Source organism: Ictidomys tridecemlineatus, chromosome X (genome assembly GCF_052094955.1).
Source record: "Ictidomys tridecemlineatus isolate mIctTri1 chromosome X, mIctTri1.hap1, whole genome shotgun sequence".
Lineage (NCBI taxonomy): Eukaryota > Metazoa > Chordata > Mammalia > Rodentia > Sciuridae > Ictidomys > Ictidomys tridecemlineatus.
In genome coordinates, this window is record NC_135493.1 from 777,414 (window position 1) to 801,016 (window position 23,603).

A 23,603-nucleotide genomic window follows, 5' to 3' on the forward strand; every position below is an offset into this window, starting at 1 on the left:
TAGCTTAAGTATGGCCACTTGACTAAATTCTGCCAATGAGATGAAAGTGAAATTGTTTTCTGGGACTTCTGGCAAGGTCACTTATTGGAAATTAGCTGAGTTGGGATGTGTCCCTTTTTGTCTTCCTACCTTTCCTCTTCCTTCTGGCCCTCAATGGAGATGTGCTGGCTGGAGCTCCAGAAGTCTTGTGGACCATGAGGGGACCTTAGGATGGAAACCATATACCAAGATGGTGAAGCAGAAAAGAGGAGCCTGGGTCTCTGATGACATCACAGAGAGATATCTATCTCCAAACTACTTCTACTCAAAAAAAAAAAAAAAAAAAAAAAAAGAAAGAAAGAAAAGAAAAAAGAAAAAAATCATTCTTTTTAAACCTAGTCCTTACAGGGATAATAATAATATTCTTTAGAGAGAAAGAGTCCAAGGTATAAATAAATATATAGGACAAAGAGGGATTTTCATATTGTAAGAAGAAAAACCAGCAGAAAGATATAATAGTTATGACTTTTATATGCTCTTTAAAAAAAAAAAGACAGAGAGAGACAGGGTCTTGTTAAATTGCAGAAATTGGACTGGAACTTGCCATTGTCCTGCCTCAGGCTCCCAAACAACTGGCCATTATGTACGCTTTATGCACTAATAAAATACCTCCAAAAGATACAATGCTAATCCTGAGTAAAATATGAAAAAAGTGGACAAATCTAGGTGTGATGGGAGGTTTATATATCTATAAGCAAAACCAAAACTAGTGAAGAGTGCTACAAGGATGGGTGTAACACAATTTAAGCTTATTCTAACATGGATATGAAGAACTTGTTTCCAAGAGAAAATACACATATTTTCAACCTATATGAAAAAGCCATGGGCTGGGGTTGTACCTCAGTGGTGGAGCACTTGCCTCACACGCATGAGAGAGACCCTGGGTTCGTTCCCCAACACCACATAAAAATAAACAAATAAAGCCATAAAAATTGTTTTAAGTCAGAGGTAAGCAAAAGTTTAAGTTAAAGACCAGACAGTGATTACTTTAAGCTGTGTGAGCCACACAATCTCTATCTCAACACTCAGCTCTGCAAATGCAGCTGAAAAGTAGGCCCCAGGTTTATCTGCTCAACAGACTATAGTTTGTGAACCTTTGTTCCAGATAACAAGGGGAAAACTACATAAACACAAACACATACTTCATTAAGCTGACATCACAGGGACCACAGTTACCATAATATAGTGTTTAACTCCCAATCTCCACACCTAACAATCTAAAAATTGCACTTCTAAACAATTCTTGGGTTGAAGACAAAATAAAAACAAAAGAATTTAGAATAACAATAAAAATACAACAACAATAAAACACAAAAAATAAAAAAGGGGAAAAAATTGATGAAGAGAAAAGCAGAACAAAAAATAATTTTAAAAGCTAAGAAATAGTTTATCAAGAAAACCTGGGCTGGTGATGTGGCTTAAGCGGTAGCGCACTCGCCTGGCATGCGTGCGGCCCGGGTTCAATCCTCAGCACCACATACAAACAAAGATGTTGTGTCTGCCAAAAACTGAAAAATAAATATTAAATTCTCTCTCTCTCTCTCTCTCTCTCTCTCTTAAGGAAAAAAAAAAAGAAAAGAAAAAGCAAAGAAAACCTAAAGCTGATCATTTAAAGACAGTAAAAAAGATAAGTCTGTGATAATAAAATGAAAAAAAGAAAAAAGAAAACACAAATAAATAGTAGTAGCAATGGAAAAGAGGACATACAAAGAGACCACACAATTATTCATTCATTCAATAAGAATATTTACTGAGTGGCTACTATGTGGCAGGCTCTACACAAGGTACTGTGTGTATAGACAAGTTCCTCACAGTCATGAGACAATAACCTAATGGGGAAAGGAGAGGTAATAAATAGTAGATGAATAAGTAATTTAAATGAATGCTAGATGCTACAAAGAAAACAAAATAGATTTTTAAAAATGATATAGATTTTCATGTCAAAACAATTAAAAACTTAGATGAAATGGACAATGTCCTAAGAAACTATAAGTTACCATAATTGACTCAATAAAGAGTAGAAAATATAAAGAAAATCACCAAAAAAAAAAAAAAAAAAAAAAAGAACCAAAGAAGAAATCAAAATAAGGAAAATCAATTCCCCAGAAGGCACTGGACACAGGTGTTCTGGGTTTCATTTGTTTGACTGTACTATTTTAATAAGCCTTTTATTATTAAATGTATGTGCTTGTATTATATTGAATAATAGTAAAGATTTATTTAAGTGTAAAATATTTTAGAGAACAGGATTTTTTCTCCCAAATATTTTGTTGTAATAAAATATACATCACATACATTTTTAATTACATAATTTACCATTTTTAAGTGTACAAATAAAATGTTGTGCAACCATCACCATTATCCATTGCCATAATTCTTTTTATCTTATAAAACTGACACTCTAGGGATGGGCTAGGGCTCAGCAGTAGAGCACTTGCCTCACAGGTGTGAGAACCTGGGTTTGATCCTCAGCACCACATGAAAATAAATAAAGAAAGAAAGATAGATACATACATACATAGATATTGTGTCCCTTTACAAGTAAAAAAAAATTTAAAAAACATTGACACTCTAGGGCTGGGGATACAGCTCAGTTGGTAGAGTGTTTGCCTTGCATGCACAACGCTCTGGGTTCAATCCCCAGCACCACCAAAAAACAAACAAAAGTGACATTCTATATCCATAAACACTAATACCCTATTCCCTCCTCTCCTGAGCCCCTGGCAAGTGTCATTCTATTGTCTGTCTCTTGGAACTGGACCTCATAATAAGTACCTCATATAAAGAAATCATACAGCATTTGTCTTTCTATGGCTACCTTATTTCACTTATCATAATGTCCTTAAAGTTCATTTATGTTGTAGCACATGGCAGAATTTTCTTACTTTTTAAGGTTGAATAATATTCCATTGTGTATATATATCATATTTTACTTATTCATTCACCTGTCTATGGGACACTTGGGTTGTTTCCATGTTTTAGCTGTGAATAATGATGCTACGAACTTGAGTGTACAAATTTCTTTTAGACATCTTACTTTCAGTTCTTTTGTGTACATATCCAGAAGTAGAATGGCTGCTCCATATTGTAATTTCATTCTTAATTTTCTGATGAACCACCATTCCCACCAACAGTGCACAAGGGTGTAAATTTCTCCACATTCTTGCCAACACTTATTATTTTCCATTTTTTATAGTATAGTAATCATCCTTATGGTTTTAGAGTGGTATATCATTGTGTTTTGCTTTGTATTTTCCTAATGATTAATGATGTTTACATCTTTTCATGGGCATACTGGTCATTGCCTATTTTCAATGGAGAACTGGGTTTCCCCTACCCCAGGATTTTTAGGGTATGATTATCTATTGGTTAATCCTGTTCACAATTATGTGAATTAGGATCAGATCCATGCATTGCTCAAATTTGAGCCCAGATATTCATAAACAAGTTTATGGAGTTGCTTTATCAACATCATCATCATTAGCAACAACAGTACAGAAGAGTTCTTTTAAGTAATAATTATAGTAAAAGTAATGAACTGTGAGGAAATATGACAGCAGTTATTAATAGTTGTGTCTTAAAATAAGATATCTAAGTCTACCATTTAGTGATACCTGAATAAAACATCTTGCTCCCAACCTTTTCCCCCTAAAGTGAAGCTTCCTGAGCTTTTTGTTGCCTTGTTCTTAAATATGGATGGATAAGCTACTTGGGAGACCTAGGCAGGAGGACAGCAATTTTGAAGGCAGCCTAGGCAACTTAGATAAAAATAAAAATGGCTGGGAACAGAGCTCACTGATAGAGTGTCTTCAGTACTAGGGGAAAAAAGACAAGAAAGTTGTTGAAATACCCAAATTCTGGGAAATTAAGAACATAAAATTTACAAAAAAAAAATAATGAAGGCTATAGGTGCAGTGGCATACACCTATAGTCCTAGCACCGGGAAGGCTGAGGCAGGAGGATTCCTTGTATAGAGTTTGAGACTAGCCAGGGTAAATACAGTGAGACCCAGTCTCAAAAAACAAAACAAAACAATCAATGAAGGAATTAGAAAATAAGAGTCAAGAAAATACCCAAGAAACTGGAAGAAAAGAGAGAGAAAATAAGTGAAAAGTATTACTAAGGTCAATCTAGGATCTTTAATATTTGAATGATCAGAGTAGTAGAAAGAGAAAGGGAAAATGGGGAGGAATTAGAAAAAAAAAAAAAAGGATGTGATAGACCTGTTGTATAGCTTATAAGGAAGAGGGACAGAGCTGAAAGAGAGGAGTTGAAGATGTATCTCTTACTAAGACTGCAAGTCCACAAAAGAAAAGTATATTGAACAAGTTAAGCAGAACACTGACCTTAACTTCTACCCTGATTCTCACAACCAGCACAAGACCAGGAGGCTTCCTTTCCCTACAGCATAGATCACTTAAATCAACGCCCCAATGCTTCAGATGTCATCTAAGAGTCAAATGCAGAAGTAAGGGAAGTAACTGAAGCAATGAGAAATTCCTCTCCTCAAAGATTGATTTAAACTTGAAGAAACTGTTTGAATTAGGGAACTAAACTGAGTTATAACTAAGAATTTTTCCTATGAACTGGGTAGATTGTAGATTAAAAGAAAATGTCACAATATCAAGAATCTGGAATTCAGGAAGGTGATAAAAGCAGAAAAATAAAGGGAAAAAGCCATTTGAAATAAAAACAAAAGGCTGTAAAAGAAAGGAAGTGGAATCACAGTACACTACTTTACACTGCTTAATTGTACAGAGAATAATATTCACACCATCATAATATAAACACTTGACTTCCCACCCTTACAGTTAATCAATAGACAAAACAATTATGGTTATAATGCAGTGCACAGGTATTTGCAACTGGGAATATGAAGACTTATAGTTCAAAGCCAGCCTCAGCAAAAGCGAGGCACTAAGCCACTCAGTGAGACTCTGTCTCTATATAAAATACAAAATAGGGCTGGGGATGGGGCTCAGGGGTCCAGTGCCCATGAGTTCAATCCCCAATACCAAAAAAAAAAAAAAAAAAAAAGGCAAACTTAAGATTAGAAAACTAACCAACGGAATGGAGATGGGGTAGTGCAAGTGAGCTAAATCTTCCATTCGTGAGATCAAGTTAAAAAGATGATGATGATGATAAATATTAGCTTAATAATAATAAATACTATCCAAATTTTGTAAATCAAAAAAGAGTTTAAGGACTGGGGTTGTAGCTTGGTGGTAGAATGCTCAGCATCACATAAAAAGAAATACATAAAAATAAAGATATTGTGTCCATCTACAACTAAGAAAAAAGTTTTTAAAAAAGAGTTTAAGTATACTGTTTAGAGATAACAAAGATAATATCAGAAGACCCGAAAACAAAATTAGAGACAGTGATCCTTTTGAGGAGTGAGGCTATTTATTATAAGCCATTCTATACCACCTAATATTTTTATGCATGTTATATATTCATTTGCTGATATTTTAAAAAATTAATGTTTCTTGATTAGATAACTATTATGGTTTAGATATGAATTATCCCCTCTAAGCTCATGTGTGAAATAATGCAAGAATTATTAGAGGTGAAATGATTAAGTGAGGTACAAGCTAATCAGTGGATTAATCCATAGATATTGATTAACTGGGCAGTAACTATAGGTAGGTAAGGTGTGGCTGGAGGTGGTAGGTCAATGAGGGTGTACATTTGAGGTTTATAGTATGTCCCTGGAGAGTGAAGCTTTCTCAGCTTTCTGTTTGCCATGTCCTGAGCTGCTTTCCTCCTCTATGCTCTTTCACCATGATGTTCTGACTCACCTGGGGCCCAGAGGTATGGAATTGACCAACCATGGATGGATCTCTGAAACCACAAGCCCCAAATGAATCTTTTCTCCTTTATATTGTTTTTGTCAGATCTTTTGGTTACAGTGGTGAACAAGCTAAGATAACACTTATGTATGGTTCCATATTCCAAACCTATGAAAAGTATATAATGAATTCTCCACTCTCTCTACTCCCTCATACCCACTTCCCCTCTACTGAAGTGACTGATGTATTTATAAGCAAATATACGGGTATGTTCATGCATCTATTTCTCTTCTACCTTTTTGCAAATAGTAGCCTACTATACACACTTTTCTTATATCATGCCTTTTTCATTTAACATTATTTCTTAGAGATTTCTGTATTCCAAGTAAGATTTATCATAGTTGTTTTATATGGATAAATCATAATTCATTTAATTAGTTCTCTACTGATAAACATCTAAGCTTTCCCCCAACTCTTTATTACTTCAAACAATGCTATAATCAATTGATATGTACTACAAGAAAAAAAATTTAAGATAATCTGCTTACATCTCCCAAATAGACAATACACTTGTTTTTTGCCTCTGTATCTTCGGTGTCTGTCATAGTGCTTGGCATATACCAAGTATTCAATTAAGATTTGCTAATTTAAATTGAGTTAAGTTATAATGAGGAAATTAAGTTATGTAAACATTTAAGTGAGATAACTGTAAATCTGAAATCAAGTTAATGGGATAGCAAAGTCAAGAATCTATAAAAATCAGTATCACTTTGCATACTCAGTCTTCCTCTTATTAGCTTCCTATATACTCAATATCCAAGCTGCTAAAGAGCTTCTAATTCCTCATAAAACCATTAGCAAATATAACTAGAAACAGAGTTGTTAATGATTACCACTGAGAGAAATAAAATGAAATGAAACAATCAATTCCCTGAATGAGAAATTAACCCGTCATTATATACACATGTCTCTGTCATACTTACTCTGAGCTCTTTTGGGCCTGTATGGATTGGAAGCAAGTGTAGAGTACCCGACCAGTCTGTTTATTAAAAAAAAAAAAAAAAAGTCACAGAAAGAAGGACTGATCATTTTTATGTACTAAGAATTTCATAGCAATTTAGTTACTCTAACCTAAAACCCAAAGGTCCTTCTGGAAGTAGAAGACTAACACAGATTCTGAAGATTGAATATGCCATAAATGAATTCCTTAAGAGGGAACATACACTCTGTCAACATAAAAATGGTCACAACCAAACATCTGCTCATGTGATACAACTGCTAATAAATATGAAATCCGAAAAAAGTAAGAATCAGAACAAATTATTATGTTGGAAGCTGAAAAACTCATTCAATAAATACTTATGATAACAATGTAGAAAGCATTTCAAATGAAGTAAAAAGTTCTAGATATTGAACTTTAATGTTCTGGAAAAGAGTGATTTCATGGAAAATATTCATTATTAACACTGATTCTGAGAATGTAACTAATCTCACCACTTTTTATTATCTCCACTTCTACCAACATGATCAAAGCCCCATCATCTCTTGACTATCTGGTTTCACTGATGCCATGGATTTCATACCCTCCATCCCCATTTAGTCAGTTATCAATACAGTAGCCAGAGAGATCCCTATTAAAACATAAAGTCGCCCTCTAGTGGTTTCCCAAATGAGAGTCAAATACAAGGTCTTACAAGATCTGACCCAATTGTCTTTCAGACCTTATAATAACCAACTGGGTTATCATATAAACCCAGATACTCCCAAGATGAAAAGAGGCTAAGTAAATAGGAGACTGGGGTAATAGTGTAAAACTAAGACTCTCTGACGTACACTTGGATGTACATTTGTGATTTTCTTCACTTTGCTCCAGCCATATCAACTTCCTCAATGTTCCCTGAACATGCCAAACTCACCTTAGGGTCTTTGCACTGGCTATTTCCTCTGCCTGGAATGCTCTTCCCCCAAGAAATCCACAAGACTTGCTCCCTCACCTTCTTTGGGTCCTGACTCAATAACTTTTTTCATTGAAAATTTCCTGGCCATCCTATTAAAATTACAAAGATATTTTTTCTCTACTCTATGTAGAAACACACACCACACACACCTTTGTGTTTTTATCCTCTATGAAACAGGAAAAAATAAGTCCTACAAAACCTTGATCCATCATCTGGTACATGGCTTGAGTGCGAACATCTGAAAAATAAAATTCTGTCAATAAATTGTATTTCACAGACTCCATTTAAAGATAATAGTGGTACGAAATTCTCCCAGGATTCAGATTCTATAGTGAGTACAGGGATATATACTAAGTATACTATGATTGTCCAAGTATAAATGTATTTGCTGGGTTAAGGAAATACCATGAAAAGTATGCTATTAAGTAATAAAACATTAATAACTCTAGGTTGCCTATCCTAAGAATAGTCCTGCTATTAAATGTATCATAAAAAATATTAAAACTTTCAGTTAAACCCTTGCCAAACTTGATAACTTCCTCCATAGGGATTCAAACAGAAAGGCTTTAGAAGGAGACAAAAATATTTCTTAGGGGAAAAAAGGGTTTTTGATGGATAGCTTCTATGTCAGTGAATATATTAGAATTGCTACTAAATACAGGAAATGTGGAACTACTATAGAACTACTTCTTTGAAGAAATTATCATAGAAGTGATTGCAGGGTCTGGAGTTGTAGCTCAGTGGTAAAGTGCTTGCCTAGCATATGTGGGACACTGGGTTTGATCCTCAGCACCACATAAAAATAAATAAGTAAAATAAAGGTATTGTGTCCATGTACAACTAAAAATAAAAAATAAGTTATTGTAGTATAATTGAATCAAACATTCCAGAAAGTAGAAACAATACCCCACTATTTAAAATTTACACAATTTTTGAAAAGAAGATAAGGACTAGTTAAAAGATTAAATATCCAAAACTAAAGAGAAGCTAACTTGAAAAGCTGAAATCTTGAGACCATTGTGCAAAAAGGATACAAAAAAGATCAGGTATGATGACAAAATACTGCAGAGCAGAACTGGGTCTTGTAACTTATGCTGTCTTACTTTGGCAATCTATTTGGCCAACAGTTTTAGTATTTTCACCATTTTGATCTGTCTTAGGACTTTTCAATGTATTCCCAAGTAATGATCAAGAATAAACAGCACCCAAGAGTGAAAATGAAGTAAATATTTGCTGACACCATTGCTGAAAATGTAACGTTGTGTAAATCATCTCTGTATTGCTATATGACCTGAGTAAAATTCTTAATATCTTTAAGCTTACATCCTCATAAATTAAATGATAATAAATAGTATCCCTTCTCTCACAGAGTTTTGTATTTTTAAAATTGCAAGACTTTTTATTTTTAGTACAATGCCTAGTCTACCAAAGGTATTTCCTGGGCATTGATTCCATTTCATTTTATACATGACCATGGAAAATTGCTTTTTCTCTCCTTACCTCCCCTTTTTTTTGGTCAATTATTTCTTAACTTCTAGAAAGAAGCAGAATACTGTTTGACTGTCCCTATCATGTTATTCACATTGCTTTTGTCAAGGTAACCAATAATCTATTCTTGGTCCTCAATTTACCTGGTATCTCAGCTGATCACTCCCTCCTCAGTTTTCATTCTTTCTACCTGTTCTCTTAATGTCTTGCTTGATCTTTTCCAATCTGTTTTGCTGGATTCTTCTTATCTTTCCATTCAAAATATTGTCATGGCTCACTTTTCTGTCCTTGAATCTATGCGCCCTCACTCACTGAGGAACTTCATCTAGTTCCATGGCCTTACCTTTTTAATCTCTTTAATCATCTACGTGACACTTTAACTTGTTTGTCTTAAAACAATGCTATTCAAATTTCTGAACTATTTGTTACCTATTCCCAAGGAGCTAAGGAACTTGAACTATAGAGTACAATTAATATACTGCTTTCTTCAGTGAGAAAGCCTTCTTTTTTTAAAATATTTTTTCAGTTGTAGATGGACATAATATCTTTATTTTTGTTTATTTATTTTTATGTGGTGCTGAGGATCGAACTCAGAGCCTCACGTGTACAAGGCAAGCACTCTACCACCGAGCTACAGCCTGAGAAAGCCTTCTTAAAGGAAAAAAAGAAACTGAACTAAACAATGTGCTTAGTGATATAGATGATACAGGTTCTAACCTCAGTTCTGCCACTTACTTAACCCACCAAGTAGTTTTTCTACTTCTTTCTTTTTTTTTTTTTTTTTTTTTTAAAGAGAGAGTGAGAGAGGGGGACAGAAAGAGAGAGAGAATTTTAACATTTATTTATTTTTTCTTAGTTCTCGGCGGACACATCTTTGTTGGTATGTGGTGCTGCTGAGGATCGAACCCGGGCCGCACGCATGCTAGGCGAGCGCGCTACCGCTTGAGCCACATCCCCAGCCCCTCTACTTCTTTCTAGAGTGTCAGAAAAAGACAAAAATCAATCATGATTTGCAAAAAAAAAAAAAAAAAAAAAGTTGGTAAAAAGAGAAAAAGCAATTTAGTTACATTATACTAATTAGCGGAGTGAGAATATAGTTCCAACAGCTACACTTGATTATGTATAAACAGAGATTGTAAAAATCAATTTTGCTAAATTAACACTTTACACCTGTGAGCCTTCAGAATGGGCATATACTAGATAGAATCACAATTTCAGTTACATTACTTTTGATATCAGCTCATTGTTGGGCCTTATTCTTGATTTCCTGAATAGAAATAAAAATTGAATACTGAAAATTTCCCTCTCACTAATAAAAATGACATGAATCATTACTTTTTAAAACATGGAAAATAAATCAAAATAATGACATCTAATTTAAGGACAGTCAATTTGTGATTTAAAAAAGCCATGGTTTATGTAATGAAGGAAAAATGATATTCATTTCTGAAGATAATAAATGCTACAACCCCATAATACTCACCAACATGTGAAGGCCAGACAGTTATATGAGGATGGGAATGATACCAGCCCACTACTCTCATGGGGCGACCTGTTAATTCAGCCAATCTGTGTGTTTGTCAAGGTATTTTCAAAAGGTGGAAACTAACGGCTCAGAAAGCATCCTAAAATTTAAAGTGAAGCCATTACAATTTATGTGCAACAGAAGAATGAAATAAGGTTGATGTAAATCCTCCTAATCCGATTTAGCTGATGTTTGGTCACTCAAATCCTTACCACTGTTATCTGAAAAGAAGCTTATTTAAATCCTCAGATGTCACTTACATTATCAGCTTGAATCTTCTGTCCTGTCTCTCTAGTTCTGGTTTACTTCCATCTTTTTTACTAATTTTTTTAAAAAATAAATGACAGCAGAATGCATTAGAATTCTTATTACATGTATACAGCACAATTTTTCATATCCTGGTTGTATGTAAAGTATGTTGACACCAATTCGTGTCTTCCATTTTTGAAAAAAGAAACACAAAGGTTGTTTGTTTTTGGTGCTGGGGATGGAACCCAACCCAGGGCCTCATTCATGCTAGGTAAGCACTTCAGTACTCTACCCCTCAGCCTAACAATTTGTTTTATTCATTGGATTTCTCTTTGGCAGGTTGTTAATGTTTTTGTTGTTGTTTGTGGTGGTGGTGTTGGTACTGGAGATTGAACTCAGGGGCACTCGATCACTGAGCTATATCCCCAGCCCTATTTTATATTTTATTTAGAAACAGGGTATCGGTGAGTTGCTTAGCACCTTGCCCTTGCTGAGGTTGGCTCTGAACTTGAGATCCTCCTGACTCAGCCTCCAGAAACCCTGGGATTTTATAGGCATGTGCCACATGCCCAGCTAGGTTGTTAATGTGAACAGCAGCCAATATAGTGAATCCAGAGATCAAAGAGCAAAAACCCCAGTTAAGTCTCCCTACTTGTTTAGAAACATCCCCCTAAAAGAATATCTTCCTCTTTTGTTGTAAAAATAAAAGTTTCCAATAACTATCTTAAGTTCAAACATGAGAATATTACTCAAAAATTTTTCAAGACTACTGCTGCTGTACTATAAGATGTTGATTAATTTTTCTACAAATTATACTAAAACACAATAATCCTATTCATACAACTAAACCTGAGAACAATATTTTAAATGCATTTTTAAATGTTCCAATGCCAAGAGAAATTACTTAACTACTCTTAGCCTGTTTCTTCTGTTGTACACTGTGCAGAAACATGCTTTTACACAACAGTGGAAATATTTAGCATGGGACTTGGCTCCTAGAAAATACTTAATAAATGGTGATTATAATGTTAAAGTGGAGCAATGTATTTACCTATCACCCAATTTTGGAAATGGGCTCATTTCAGTTTGAAAGTAAAATATGTGTTTCCAATAATAAACATCTTTTTTACACAATTATGTCCTTGGAATTTTTACTTTCCCAAATTTGCCTTTGTTTTTTGAATACCAATGAATAGATTTTCTGCTTCTAGCCAAGCCAGATACAAAGACACTGGACAACATATATGAACCAACAATTTTCAAGACGATGATCATCATGCAAAGAAGGCCAACAGATGAGAAATGAATAGGGTGAGCCCTTGAGAAGACATCCAGGCCACAGAATAGGAGGGAATTTAAAGTAGAGCTGAGTGGACCATCCAGAGTTTAGGAGATGAGCCACAGAGTCTAGACAGGTGGAGCTTTCCAGGGCAGAGGACCAGAGCAAAGGGAACTGCAGAGGGAGAGAACCCTACATCCCCAGTGTGTCCCATTCGAGTATTCAGCAGACCACAGGGGAGCACAAGCACACGAGGAAACTACCTGAGGACTGGGAAAGGCTCTGCCCCTCAAGAGGATGCAAGTAACTGCACAGCACTCAGGGAGGAAAGAGATCAGCAGCTTTCCCCACCCACCAGGTGGGGAAGGTCACATTGACAGGGAGGCATCAGGCAGGGCACTCATGAGGGCCGTGCCCTGTCAGCACAGAAATATGTCTCCTACACTGAGCTGCCCTGTTCTCATGTCCTTCATCCTCAAAGCAAGACCCAGAAGGATCAAACCTTTTCCAAGTCACTCTAACAGCATCCCAGCACACAGCTCAGGGCTCTGTCTAGGAATACAGAAATACCCAGCGGTCCAGGAAGAAGGTGGAACGGGATACAAAGCAGCAGGAAAATGCAACTCATAGAGAGGACAGAGACAAAAGATTAGTGGTTGCTAGGGGATAGGGTTGGTAAGCAAAAAGAACATCGGTTTGTCTGTAAAGGCAGCATGAAGGGGATCTTCATAGTGATGTAAGAATTTTGTATCTTGACTGCTGTAGTGATTACATGTATCTACACATGTGACAAAATAGCATACAATTATATACATTCTATCCATGTAAATGCCCTGGTTTATTATACCACAATTGTGTAAAATATAACCTTCGGGGGAAACCAGATTAATGTTACAGAGAACTTTTTTTTAAATGTATTTTTTTAGTTGTTGATAGACTTTTCATTTTATTTATTTCTATGTGGTGCTGAGAATCGAACCCAGTGCCTCATGTATGCCAGGCAAGTGTGCTACCACTGAGGCACACCACCAACCCACACAGAGAACTTTCACTAACTTCTCATGAATCCATAATTATTTCAAAAGAAAGAATTAAAAAATCAAGATACAAAAGATATACACTAGAGATTGATAAATTTGACTAAATAGAAATGCAATAACTTGGGGCTGGGATTGTGGCTCAGTGGTAGAGAACTCGCCTAGCACGTGCGAGGTCCTTGATTTCTATCCTCAGCACCACATAAACATAAATAAATAAAATAAACATATTGTGTCCAACTACAACTAAAAAAATAAATATAAAATAATGCAATAACTTAACTAGGGAAAACCCAAACATATACCATAAATAAACTGAGAAAAATCACTACCCTTATTGCAAAATGTTAATTTCCTTAATATATACAGTGCCTATAAGTCATTAAAAGAAGATAATCAAGTGTTGAAGAGTGATATTAGCCAAACTATATTGTTATATTTTGTGCCTGTATGAATCTATAACAACAAATCCCATTATTAAGTACAACTATAATGCACCAATAAAAATCTGGAAAGAGGAAAAAAGACCACATTAGCCCTATTAAAAAAAAAGAATATTATGAAATCAATAGAAAAAAGGACAAAGGAAGCAATCAGATAATTCAGATAAAAATACAAATGACTCTTAAATAAGCAAATTTTTGCTCATCATATTGATAACAATAAAAAATCATTGGTAATTTCTTTGGACAGCTACAGGATTTTGATTGGCAGTTAAACCTTTCTAGAAACAAGATTGCTATATTACAAATGCCATTTAAACCTTCATCTAGATATAAAAGAAAAAGTACAACTATATTTTTGTTGAAATGAGTAAACAAGAGCTGCAGTCATAAATCCCTTGGAAGCAGCTAATAAGGTAGTTCTGAAAGTTGAAATAACTGGAACTGGTGTCAGATTTCACTGCTGTATCTGATACACAGAGTGAATACTGTGTACTCAGAAACCCTGGAACCAATGGCTATACCAATCTGGGAAAGCAGCAGTGTTGAGATTTAAAACATAAAAAATATATCAACATCCCTCTAGAACAGGAAATTACATGGTTGGCAGGAAATGCATAAAATGGAAGATGAGAAAACTATAGTAGCAATTTAACTTTTCATAATGATTTTGTCTCACATATTAAATATTTGTAGATAAAGTTTTATTGAAAGGGTTCACTTGATGACTACTTAAAGAATTATGTGAATAGCAAGGATGTGTATTATGGATATATAATTTTTGATATTTAAAAAAACATTCTAAAAGAATGTAAAAGCTGTATATGTAACTCAGGAAATCCCATTTTTTTCAAATTTTATATTATAACAAAATTTCTTAGAGGAAATACTCTATTTGTATAGACATTTTGAGTTATAAATTCTAGAAACTTAAATCTAGTACATTGGAAAAAGAAAATAACATGTTACATTGTCTGATTGGGAGATTATGCTATAATAAAAAGAACAGATGCCTAGATACCATTGTATAGTGTATATATTTTTATTGAAATATCAGGTAGTACTATTGATATCTTTATTTTATTATAAATTCCTAATAAAGAATTTAACATTTTTGGATATTAATAGTTCATTGGAAACACACCATTTTTAACTTCAAGTAACTTTAAAGACAAGCATTTTGAACACATAAAAAGTACCTTTAGGAATTGATCCTATAGATATGCACATGTTTATGAAATGCTGTCTGTATAAGGGTATTCATTGCTGCACTTTAAAACATGTTCATAAGGACAGGTGAAATAAGTGATGGCATCAGAATGAGGCACCTCTGTATATTGAATTGAACAAATCTGATGATACCCTGTTAGGTGAAAAAAAGATGGATATGGCATGTCATAAGCTATCACAAGTATTAAATACTTTTCTTTTTCAGAAAGAAAAATATCCATATATATTTTAGTATATAGGAAAAATTGATAATCATTGTTATGTCTCCGGAGGGGCCAGTACCAAAAAAGAAAAGAGAGAGAGAGAGAGAGATAGAGATAGATAGATAGATAGATAGAGAGAGAGAGAGAGAGAGAGAGAGAGAGAGAAGAAATGGGATCATAGAAATTGGTGCTATTGCCTTGTTCTTTGTTTTTGTTTCTGTTTTTTTTTTTTTTTTCCTTACTTACCTAGCCTTGTGCTGCTATTGAGCTAAAGGAAAGAGGGGCACAAAGGAAAAAAGGGAGAGTGGGGAATGTGGAGGAAAGTGAAGGGGAGTCCCCATATAATTAATTGTCATAATATTTGACCCTGGAATCTTTTGACATTTAGGAGCATAAATATATAATTCTTCCAATAAAAGCCACTCAAAAGGGAATATAGAAATTCTAATTAACCCAACAATTGGATCTGAGGGGTAAATGTGAAAACTGGGGAATAGTTATCAGGAAGAAAATTTGTGAAACCACCTAAAGTAAGATGCCTGCAGCAAACAAATCAATGTGGCACAGAAGCCCCAGAGATTCTTTTAGATCAATAAGGATATCTCTGCCTCTGTTGAGGCCGCAGATAGCTGCTCTGGAGAAATTTCTACTCGGTCCTTCCTCTTATCAGAACGTCGCAAGATGATGACAGAATGAATATGAACAATTCTGACGGTGTCAACCTAAAGGAAAACCCAGAGAAATCATTACTTCTGTCTCTGGCCAGTATCACTTCTCTCTCCAACCTCCTGTCAATTAGTTATAGGATTGCATTTTACTATGGTATCAGGTTAAAGATTTCCTTTCAGGAAACTGACACTTTTCTCATGAAAAATGAAATGTTTCAAATAAAGAAATCCTTCCTTGATATACATATTTCAGAAACAAAAATATAAAAGTTAGTATTTAGACAAACTTTGCATATCAAATGCTGACAGTTCTTTGAATTAATTCACATTTTGTTTTTAAAAAAATATTTATTTTTTAGTTTTAGTTGGACACAATACCTTTATTTTATTCATTTATTTTTATATGGTGCTGAGGATCAAATCCAGGGCCCCCGCAAGTGTGAGGTGAACGCTCTACTGCTGAGCCACAACCCAAGTCCCCTCACATTTTCTTTTTCTTTTTTTTAATCTTTTTTTTATAGTTGTAGATGGACAGCATGCCTTTATTTATTTATTTATTTATTTATTTATTTATTCATTCATTCATTCATTCTTATGTGGTGCTAAGAATCAAACCCAGTGCCTCACATGTGCTAGGCAAGTGCTCTGCCACTGAGCCACAACCTCAGCCCAATGCACATTTTCTTTAATAAATAAAAAGCTGTTCAAGTGATAATTTGTTGAAAAGTAATTAAGAGTACCTCTGTAAAGCATCTCAAATATTTTAAGTTCTGGCATTATTCAGCTACTTGTAGTTCCCTATTTATGGTCCCATTTCATGCTTGTGTGCCTTTTCACACTTTCCCTTCTGTTTTTCAGCCTTTTTTTACTTTGTGGACCTTTTAAATTCTTTTAAGTTTCCTGATAATCCTACTTAAAAAAAAAAAAAGAATTGTGCCAGGCATGGTGGTACACATCTGTAATCCCAGCAGTTCTCGAGTCTGAGGCAGGAGTATCACAAGTTCAAACCAGCCTCAGCAAAAGTTAGGCACTAAGCAACTCAGTGAGACCCTGTCTCTAAATAAATAAAATACAAAATAGGGCTGGGGATGTGGCTCAGTGGTCGAGTGCCCCTGAGTTCAATCTGAGGTACCACCCCCCCAAAAAAATAATAAAATGAAAAAAAGAATTGTTTTTTTACCATGTATGACTTCTTTTATAACACACATATGTACACATTATTATTATTAAATATTTATTCTTAAGTTTTAGGTGGACACAGTATCTTTATTTTACATTTATGTGGTGCTGAGGATTGAATCTGGTGTCTTGTGCATGTTAGGTGAGCACTCTACCACTGAGCCACAACCCCAGCCCGATTATTATTATTATTATTATTATTTTGTACCAAGGATTAAACTCAGGGGCACTTGACCACTGAGCCACATCCCCAGCCCATTTTGTATTTTATCTAGAGACAGGGTCTCACTGAGTTGCTTAGCACCTCTCCATTGCTGAGGCAGGCTTTGAACTCACCATCCTCCTGCCTTAGCCTCCTGAGCTGCTGGTATTATAGGCGTGTACCACCATGTCCACCCCACAGTTATTATTTACCCAATTTCCTCCCTTACTAAAATGCAAGTTCCTTTAAGAGCAGGGACTTCATTTTATTTATTTTCTATCACTAGCAACTATTTGTTGTGTCTAGCAATCACATTGTCCACAATAAATAAAACTAAAAGCAGGGATAAAAAGATTTATAACCTTTCAAGGAGCAATAAGACAAATAGCTGACTTTTGAAAGCTAAACAGAATGACATCTTATGAGACCTACAAGAAAATATCTGCAAATCAAGAATCCTATACACAGAATAAAACTTTCAAAAATGAAGGAAAAATAAAGACATTTTCAGATGCACAATGGAGGGAATTCATTACCAGCACAGAATTCTTCAGGCAGAAAGAAAATCACAGAAATGAAGAAAGGAATGATGAACATCATAAAGAGTAAACATTTGGGTATATATAATATATACTAACTGTGTGAAAAATTTATCACAATGTCACAAGAGGCTTAAATATTCATAAAATTAAAATGCATGATAGCAATAATCTAAAAGGTAGGAGGGTATACATGAAAATAAAATGTCCTAAGATTCTAGTACAGATGATCCTCAAATTACAATTGTTTTAACTTAGGACTTTTCAACTTGACTATGGTATAAAAGCAATAAGCATTCACTAGAAACTATACTTTGAATTTTCATCTTTTCCCAGGCTAGCAATATGTGATATTCTTTTGCAATGCTGGACAGCAGCAAGGAGCTGTAATTTGCAATCAGTGACACAAACAGGGGAAACAACAGGTATTCTACAGTGCACTATGTTGCTAAGCAATGATATTTGCTAGCTTAAGTGTATTAAATGTAATTTGGGCCTCAATATATTTTACTTACAATGGGTTTATTGGAACATAACCAAATTATTAGTCAAGAAGAATCTGTATTATTGATTAAAAAAAAAGATGCCAACACTAGCTAAAAAGATAAGACTTCTAAATTCATTAAGCTTAATATCTAATTTGAACAGTACAAATTTATACAAAATTCAAGATGAGGTCATGAACTCTTGGAAAAAAATCATATTATTAAGATTTATAATATATTTTAGCAGTTGATGCCCAGGGTAAACCAATTCACACAAACACTCTCTCTCATCAGAGAAGGTTTCAGTGCCTAAAAGTAATGAGCAACATTTAATGCACATACAGAGGAGGAAGGGACCATAAAGGTTGGGGAAAGGAAAATGAGTAAAAGAAACAAATCAGTAACCCAGGAGAGTTCAGAGTTTCAGGGAGAAAGAGAAGTATCAAGAAATAATCTGTTGGATGCAGCAATGAGGAGATCGCTGGAGAGGTAGAATTGGACACCAGTCTGCAGTGGGTTTGACTGGGGAAGGTGAAGAAATGATATTAGACCATTCTTTTAAGACCTCTAACTATTGCCAGGTGCATGCCTATAATTCCAGCAGCTCAGGATCAAAGCCAGCCTCAGCAACTTGGTGAGGTCCTAAGCAACTTAGTGAGATCCTGTCACAGAATAAAAAATAAAAAGGGCTGGGGATGTGGCTCAGAGGTTCATTGCCCCTGGGTTCAATCCCCAGTAACACACACATAAAAAAGAAGAAAGAAGTCTAGCTATTAAAGGAAGTATGTAGAATAGTTTCTATAGCAAGATATAGGATCGAGTAGGGTTTTTTTTTTCCTTTCTGAAAATGAGAGTAACTTTAAACATGAGTATTTGTATCCTAAGAGAAAAGAGCCAGGTGACATGAAAAGACTGATGATCCAGAAAAGTCTATGAGTAAGTTGCAGCTCTGAATAGGAAGAGGGTTTTTTTTTCTTCATAGAAGAAGAAAGGAGGCTAATGCTTAGAGTTGAGAAGTTTGTATATAAGAATAAGAAGTAAGTGGGGTTTTTACCTAATAGCTAGGAGGAGGTGATTCATTTTAATTATATTTTTACAAAAGAATTGGTGTGTGATATATTGGGAGGAATTAACATTATACCACGATTAGGCTAGAGCATGGCAAAAAGGTGGGATGGGAGTGAAGACAGGAGAAAAGCCAAAGTGGACTAATAACTATGACACTATGGATGGTCTGTATTTGAGAACAGAGGGATTGCATGAGCAGATATTGAGACATGGGATAAAGAGATAACAAACAATGTGAACCAGATGTCAAAGTCTTAAAGAAAAGGCCATAATGAAGGCAGTAATGGCAAGGAGGAGTGGAAAAGGGTGATATGATAGTGATTATTCATTCTGATCAAGTATTATAAATTGCTACAAAGAACAATAAATTACATTCCATTTTCAATGAGTGAATTCTTTGTCAGATTTCATTAGAAAGAAATCCTACCCAGCTATAAAACTTAATAATATTCTCCTGAGGTCATCAGAATAGAGAATAGAGATATCCCTCCCCATCTACAACTTTCTGTCATGCAGTATTCTAGCACAATACCTTTTCAGCAACTGTGCGCATTTCAGTTCCGGTATATGCAAATTTGGAGTCACTCCTACTGGGGATAAATTAGGGGAAAAAAAAGAAACTAAGGTTTGGAATAGAAAATGGAAGTTAAAGCAAAATAACAGGATTAACAGTTTTTGCAGTGCGACCTTAGTAGAAACAAAAGAGGAGGGAAAGTAAACTGAGCTGAAGATTTCTAACTATTAAAGAGGTGGGCTGGGGTTGTGGGTCAGTGGTAGAGGGCTAGCTTAGCATATGTGAGGCACTGGGTTGATCCTCAGCACTGCATATAAATAAATAAAAACAAAGGTCTATCAATAACTAATATTATATATATATGAGGTGGGCTTGAGAAATACATTAAACTATACTTTGAAGTTTATGCAAAAGTTACCCAAAGATTGACTACCACAAGCATTCAAGCTATTATAGATCTTTGGGATCACTGTAGGGGCCACCAAGGAGAAGGCCACTGACCATTTACACGGAGGGGAATTTGGATTAACAGGGGGAAAGTCCTAAATGCATAAAATATCAGATAAAAGAAAAATACTGGCATGTTACTGGCATTGCAGAAAAAATAGCAAATGAAAACACATCAAGCAAGAAAATGAAAAATAATAGTACCAAATGTAAATGTACTGGTAGTGTTGTTAGTATGCTGCCTTTATTGCAGTTAATAAGGTTGTATTTACGAGTGCTTTCATAGATTCACTTATGATTTTGGTTCCTCCACTATGTCTTTCACATAAAGGCATATACATCTCAACTGAAAATCCTTCTAGTAAGAAATAAGGCAGAAATGAACCTTCAGAGTTGGGGTGGAACTCAAAGTGTATCACTGATAGAGTTCCAGACTCATAAAGGTAATTTAAGATCCAATCAACATACAATACTGCCAAACCTGTCATAATTTTTATTTAAGAATACCTTAGAGATATTAAAATATGAGGAAACAAAAGGTCTTACCTTGTGTCATCATTCAACTAGAGTGGAAAAGAGCAGAAAATATTATTGATCACATTATGCTTATTTGATTACAGGGATGCAGATTATATGAAAATTAGGTCATGTGTTCATACATATCAACAAGAAAGACTGGAGAATTTAGAGAATAAACAGCTGAATTGTATTTCCTCATCTACTTTCTCCCCTCTGCAACACAAAGAAAACTTTCGAGTCTCTGGAAGGGTTTCTTCTTTCTTAGGATCTTTGCGACGCTTTAAAAAGCTTTCTCACTTTCTCGGTACCTCCACTTCTCTAGAAGGAAGGCTGGTGGCAAAGCAAGGGGCTCTAACCCTGGTCTGCAGGTCTGCTTCATATACTTTGTAGCCTTCATCCTACTCAAATGTATTTCTGGTCTGACTTGCAATTTTGGGCAATGGGTGATAATCTCTGAAGCAAGTCCCCAACCCCGTGGGTTTATGCAAATCGCTGAGGGCTTGCAGGAGGATGAGCAAGTGTCATGCGACAAGAAGAAAAGGCCACCGCGATTGAGCCACCTAAAAAATGTCCAAAAATCTAAGTCAGAGGTTCCTGTGGCCTACCAGTCGCCTCAGGGAGTACTGGGGACTGCTAGCAGGGTTCCAGCTAGGCAGAATGACCTACTCACCTCCCCTATACACAGTCCCATCACCTCCTCCTTTTCTGTGCTCAGAGCGTGGTTGAGACAAACTAGGAAAGCGTCAGACTCGAGATGAACCGCCTGCACCGCCTGTACCACCTGCACCGCCATCTTGATCCGACCCTGTTCACGTCCGCTCGGGCCCACTCTGGCCTGACCAACCGGGTGCTCCAGCACAGCTTCTCCAGCACCCGGCGCTCTGAGCTCCTCCCAGGCCTGGCCTTCCGCGCGCGGGTTCCGCGGGGGCGGAGCTTGGGGGCGCGCGCGGGGGAGGGCTGTGGGGGCGGGACTGCTGGTGGTTGCCTGGGGGCGGAGCTTGGTGCGGAGGCGGGGCCTGCCCAGCAGCACCTGGGAAACGCCCGCGCCAGTTGGGGCAGGCGTGGCCACTGGGGCTAAGGGCGGTGGCTGGCGGAGGTCGCGGTATCTGGCCCGCGGCGGGGGCGGCAGGGAGGCGGCGCTCTCCATCCTCAGGCGGAGTGGTCTGTGAGCGGCGCCCGGGCGCCTGGGCAGGCGCTTCTTGAGCGCCGGCGCCCATTTTGCCCGCCCGCTGAGGAGCGCGGTGCGCGGCCTACACGCTTTGGGGACAGCCCTTTGAAGCGACATCTCCGCGAACGCCGGCCTCTTGAGCCAGAGGGACGCTCTTTTGAAAGTCGGTCCTAAAACAGTTAAGGTTTTGTTTTATTTTATTTCCAAGTCACAGCCCATGAATCTGGTACAACTCTCCCTGGACCACTTCCGGTTGCCGGCCAGCGCCTTGCAACTTCAGTTTTAGTGACCTCGGTTGGGGTTACCCCTCGGCTTTTCCCGGGCTCACGTCACGATCTTGGTTCGAGTGGCCCAGGGTGGGAGACCTGGAAGTTTTAGCCTAGCTGTTCTCGTGGCGGAGAAATTAGCACAAGAAACGTTATATTCATGTGAGTAACCTTTTGCAGAAACAGTGCTATACTGTATCTGAAAAAGTATCACTCTTGAGCTTGGCTGCTGCTACTTTTCACAAAAGCTTTTAGGTATCTATTTGTTTGATACGGGGAAGAGGAATTAGGGGACTTCAGGTTTTATTCACGTTCGAATATATCACATCAGATATCCAGAAAACAAGTTTCCTCAGATCTTGTCTCAATGGTACCAGACATTGTAAAATTACATTATGAAAGTATTTTTATTTTGCGGTATGTCATCATGCCAGGGTTAAAAGTACAGATCTTCCAAGTCACAAGTTTACAAATTATACAGGATTTTAGGAACGATTCTATATAAAAGAAAATTACATGCCAGGTTGCCTCCAGAGTCCATCCGCGTTTATGTTTCTGATTTGATTTTCTATTTCTTGTGTATTTCTGTAGACAGGCACAGTACTGGAAAGGGAACATTCCCAAGTGCTACTTGAAGAACTGTTGATGCTATGCTCTTTTCTCCCAAGTCAGTTCCAACCCAAGACTCCCAACAAATAGGGCTCCAAATCAGTGAACTAGCTGTAATGTACATACCAGCAACCTCCATTTTTTACCTAATGCTTAAAGATCACATGGCACAGCTTTCCGTGATAAATTTTGATAATAATGAAGGTTGGAAAATTTTCCAACTGTACGATTACATTGGATCTATCAACATTTTCTCTTAAGTTTTCATTTTATGTTATATATTATTTTCAGTTACTGTGTATGGCTAGTGCACCCTGTCCTGATGGGACAGCAACAGCTATTCTTCTCGTTGTTGTTTGTTCAGATGGGATATTTTGAATTTATAAAGTTTATTTAGGCATCTTCAAAGAGAAAAACATGTCTTTTTGTTGTGGGTGTCAATCTCATAACAGAATGACATTGACTAACTTTTATAATTCTTATGGCTACCTTTTACACCTCCAAACTTTTAATGGAGTGCAAAAAAACTATTAACATTTATAGCAAATTTATTATGTGCTAGACATAATTTTCATCCTACACCTCAGGAAATTGAGATGGAGAGAAGTTAACTTGTCCACGGTCACAAAGCTTATGACTTACAGAACCACAGATCATATACAGGTCAGGCTGATTTGAGGGATTATTGATGATTTC

At 36.3% G+C, this 23,603-nt stretch overlaps 1 protein-coding gene across 6 annotated transcripts in view; it reads right to left on the minus strand.

Moving 5' to 3' along the window:
- Nucleotides 1-21,809, minus strand: part of Brcc3 (BRCA1/BRCA2-containing complex subunit 3) — a 40,082-nt gene extending 18,273 nt beyond the window's left edge. The window contains exons 1-8 of one of the 6 annotated variants that reach the window (XM_078034020.1): nt 21,535-21,809; nt 20,892-20,908; nt 19,917-19,971; nt 15,845-15,965; nt 10,761-10,847; nt 7,939-8,027; nt 6,815-6,870; nt 130-204 (exon numbers count right to left, since the gene is read on the minus strand). In XM_078034020.1, the coding sequence (XP_077890146.1) occupies nt 130-204; nt 6,815-6,870; nt 7,939-8,027; nt 10,761-10,847; nt 15,845-15,965; nt 19,917-19,971; nt 20,892-20,908; nt 21,535-21,657 (623 nt within the window). In that variant the 5' untranslated portion in view covers nt 21,658-21,809. Of the gene's footprint in view, nt 1-129; nt 205-6,814; nt 6,871-7,938; nt 8,028-10,760; nt 10,848-15,844; nt 15,966-19,916; nt 19,975-20,891; nt 20,909-21,534 lie in introns of all 6 variants that reach the window. The other 5 variants (XM_078034019.1, XM_078034021.1, XM_078034024.1 and 2 more) reach the window with 5 other exon arrangements.
- Nucleotides 21,810-23,603: the final 1,794 nt, after the last annotated feature.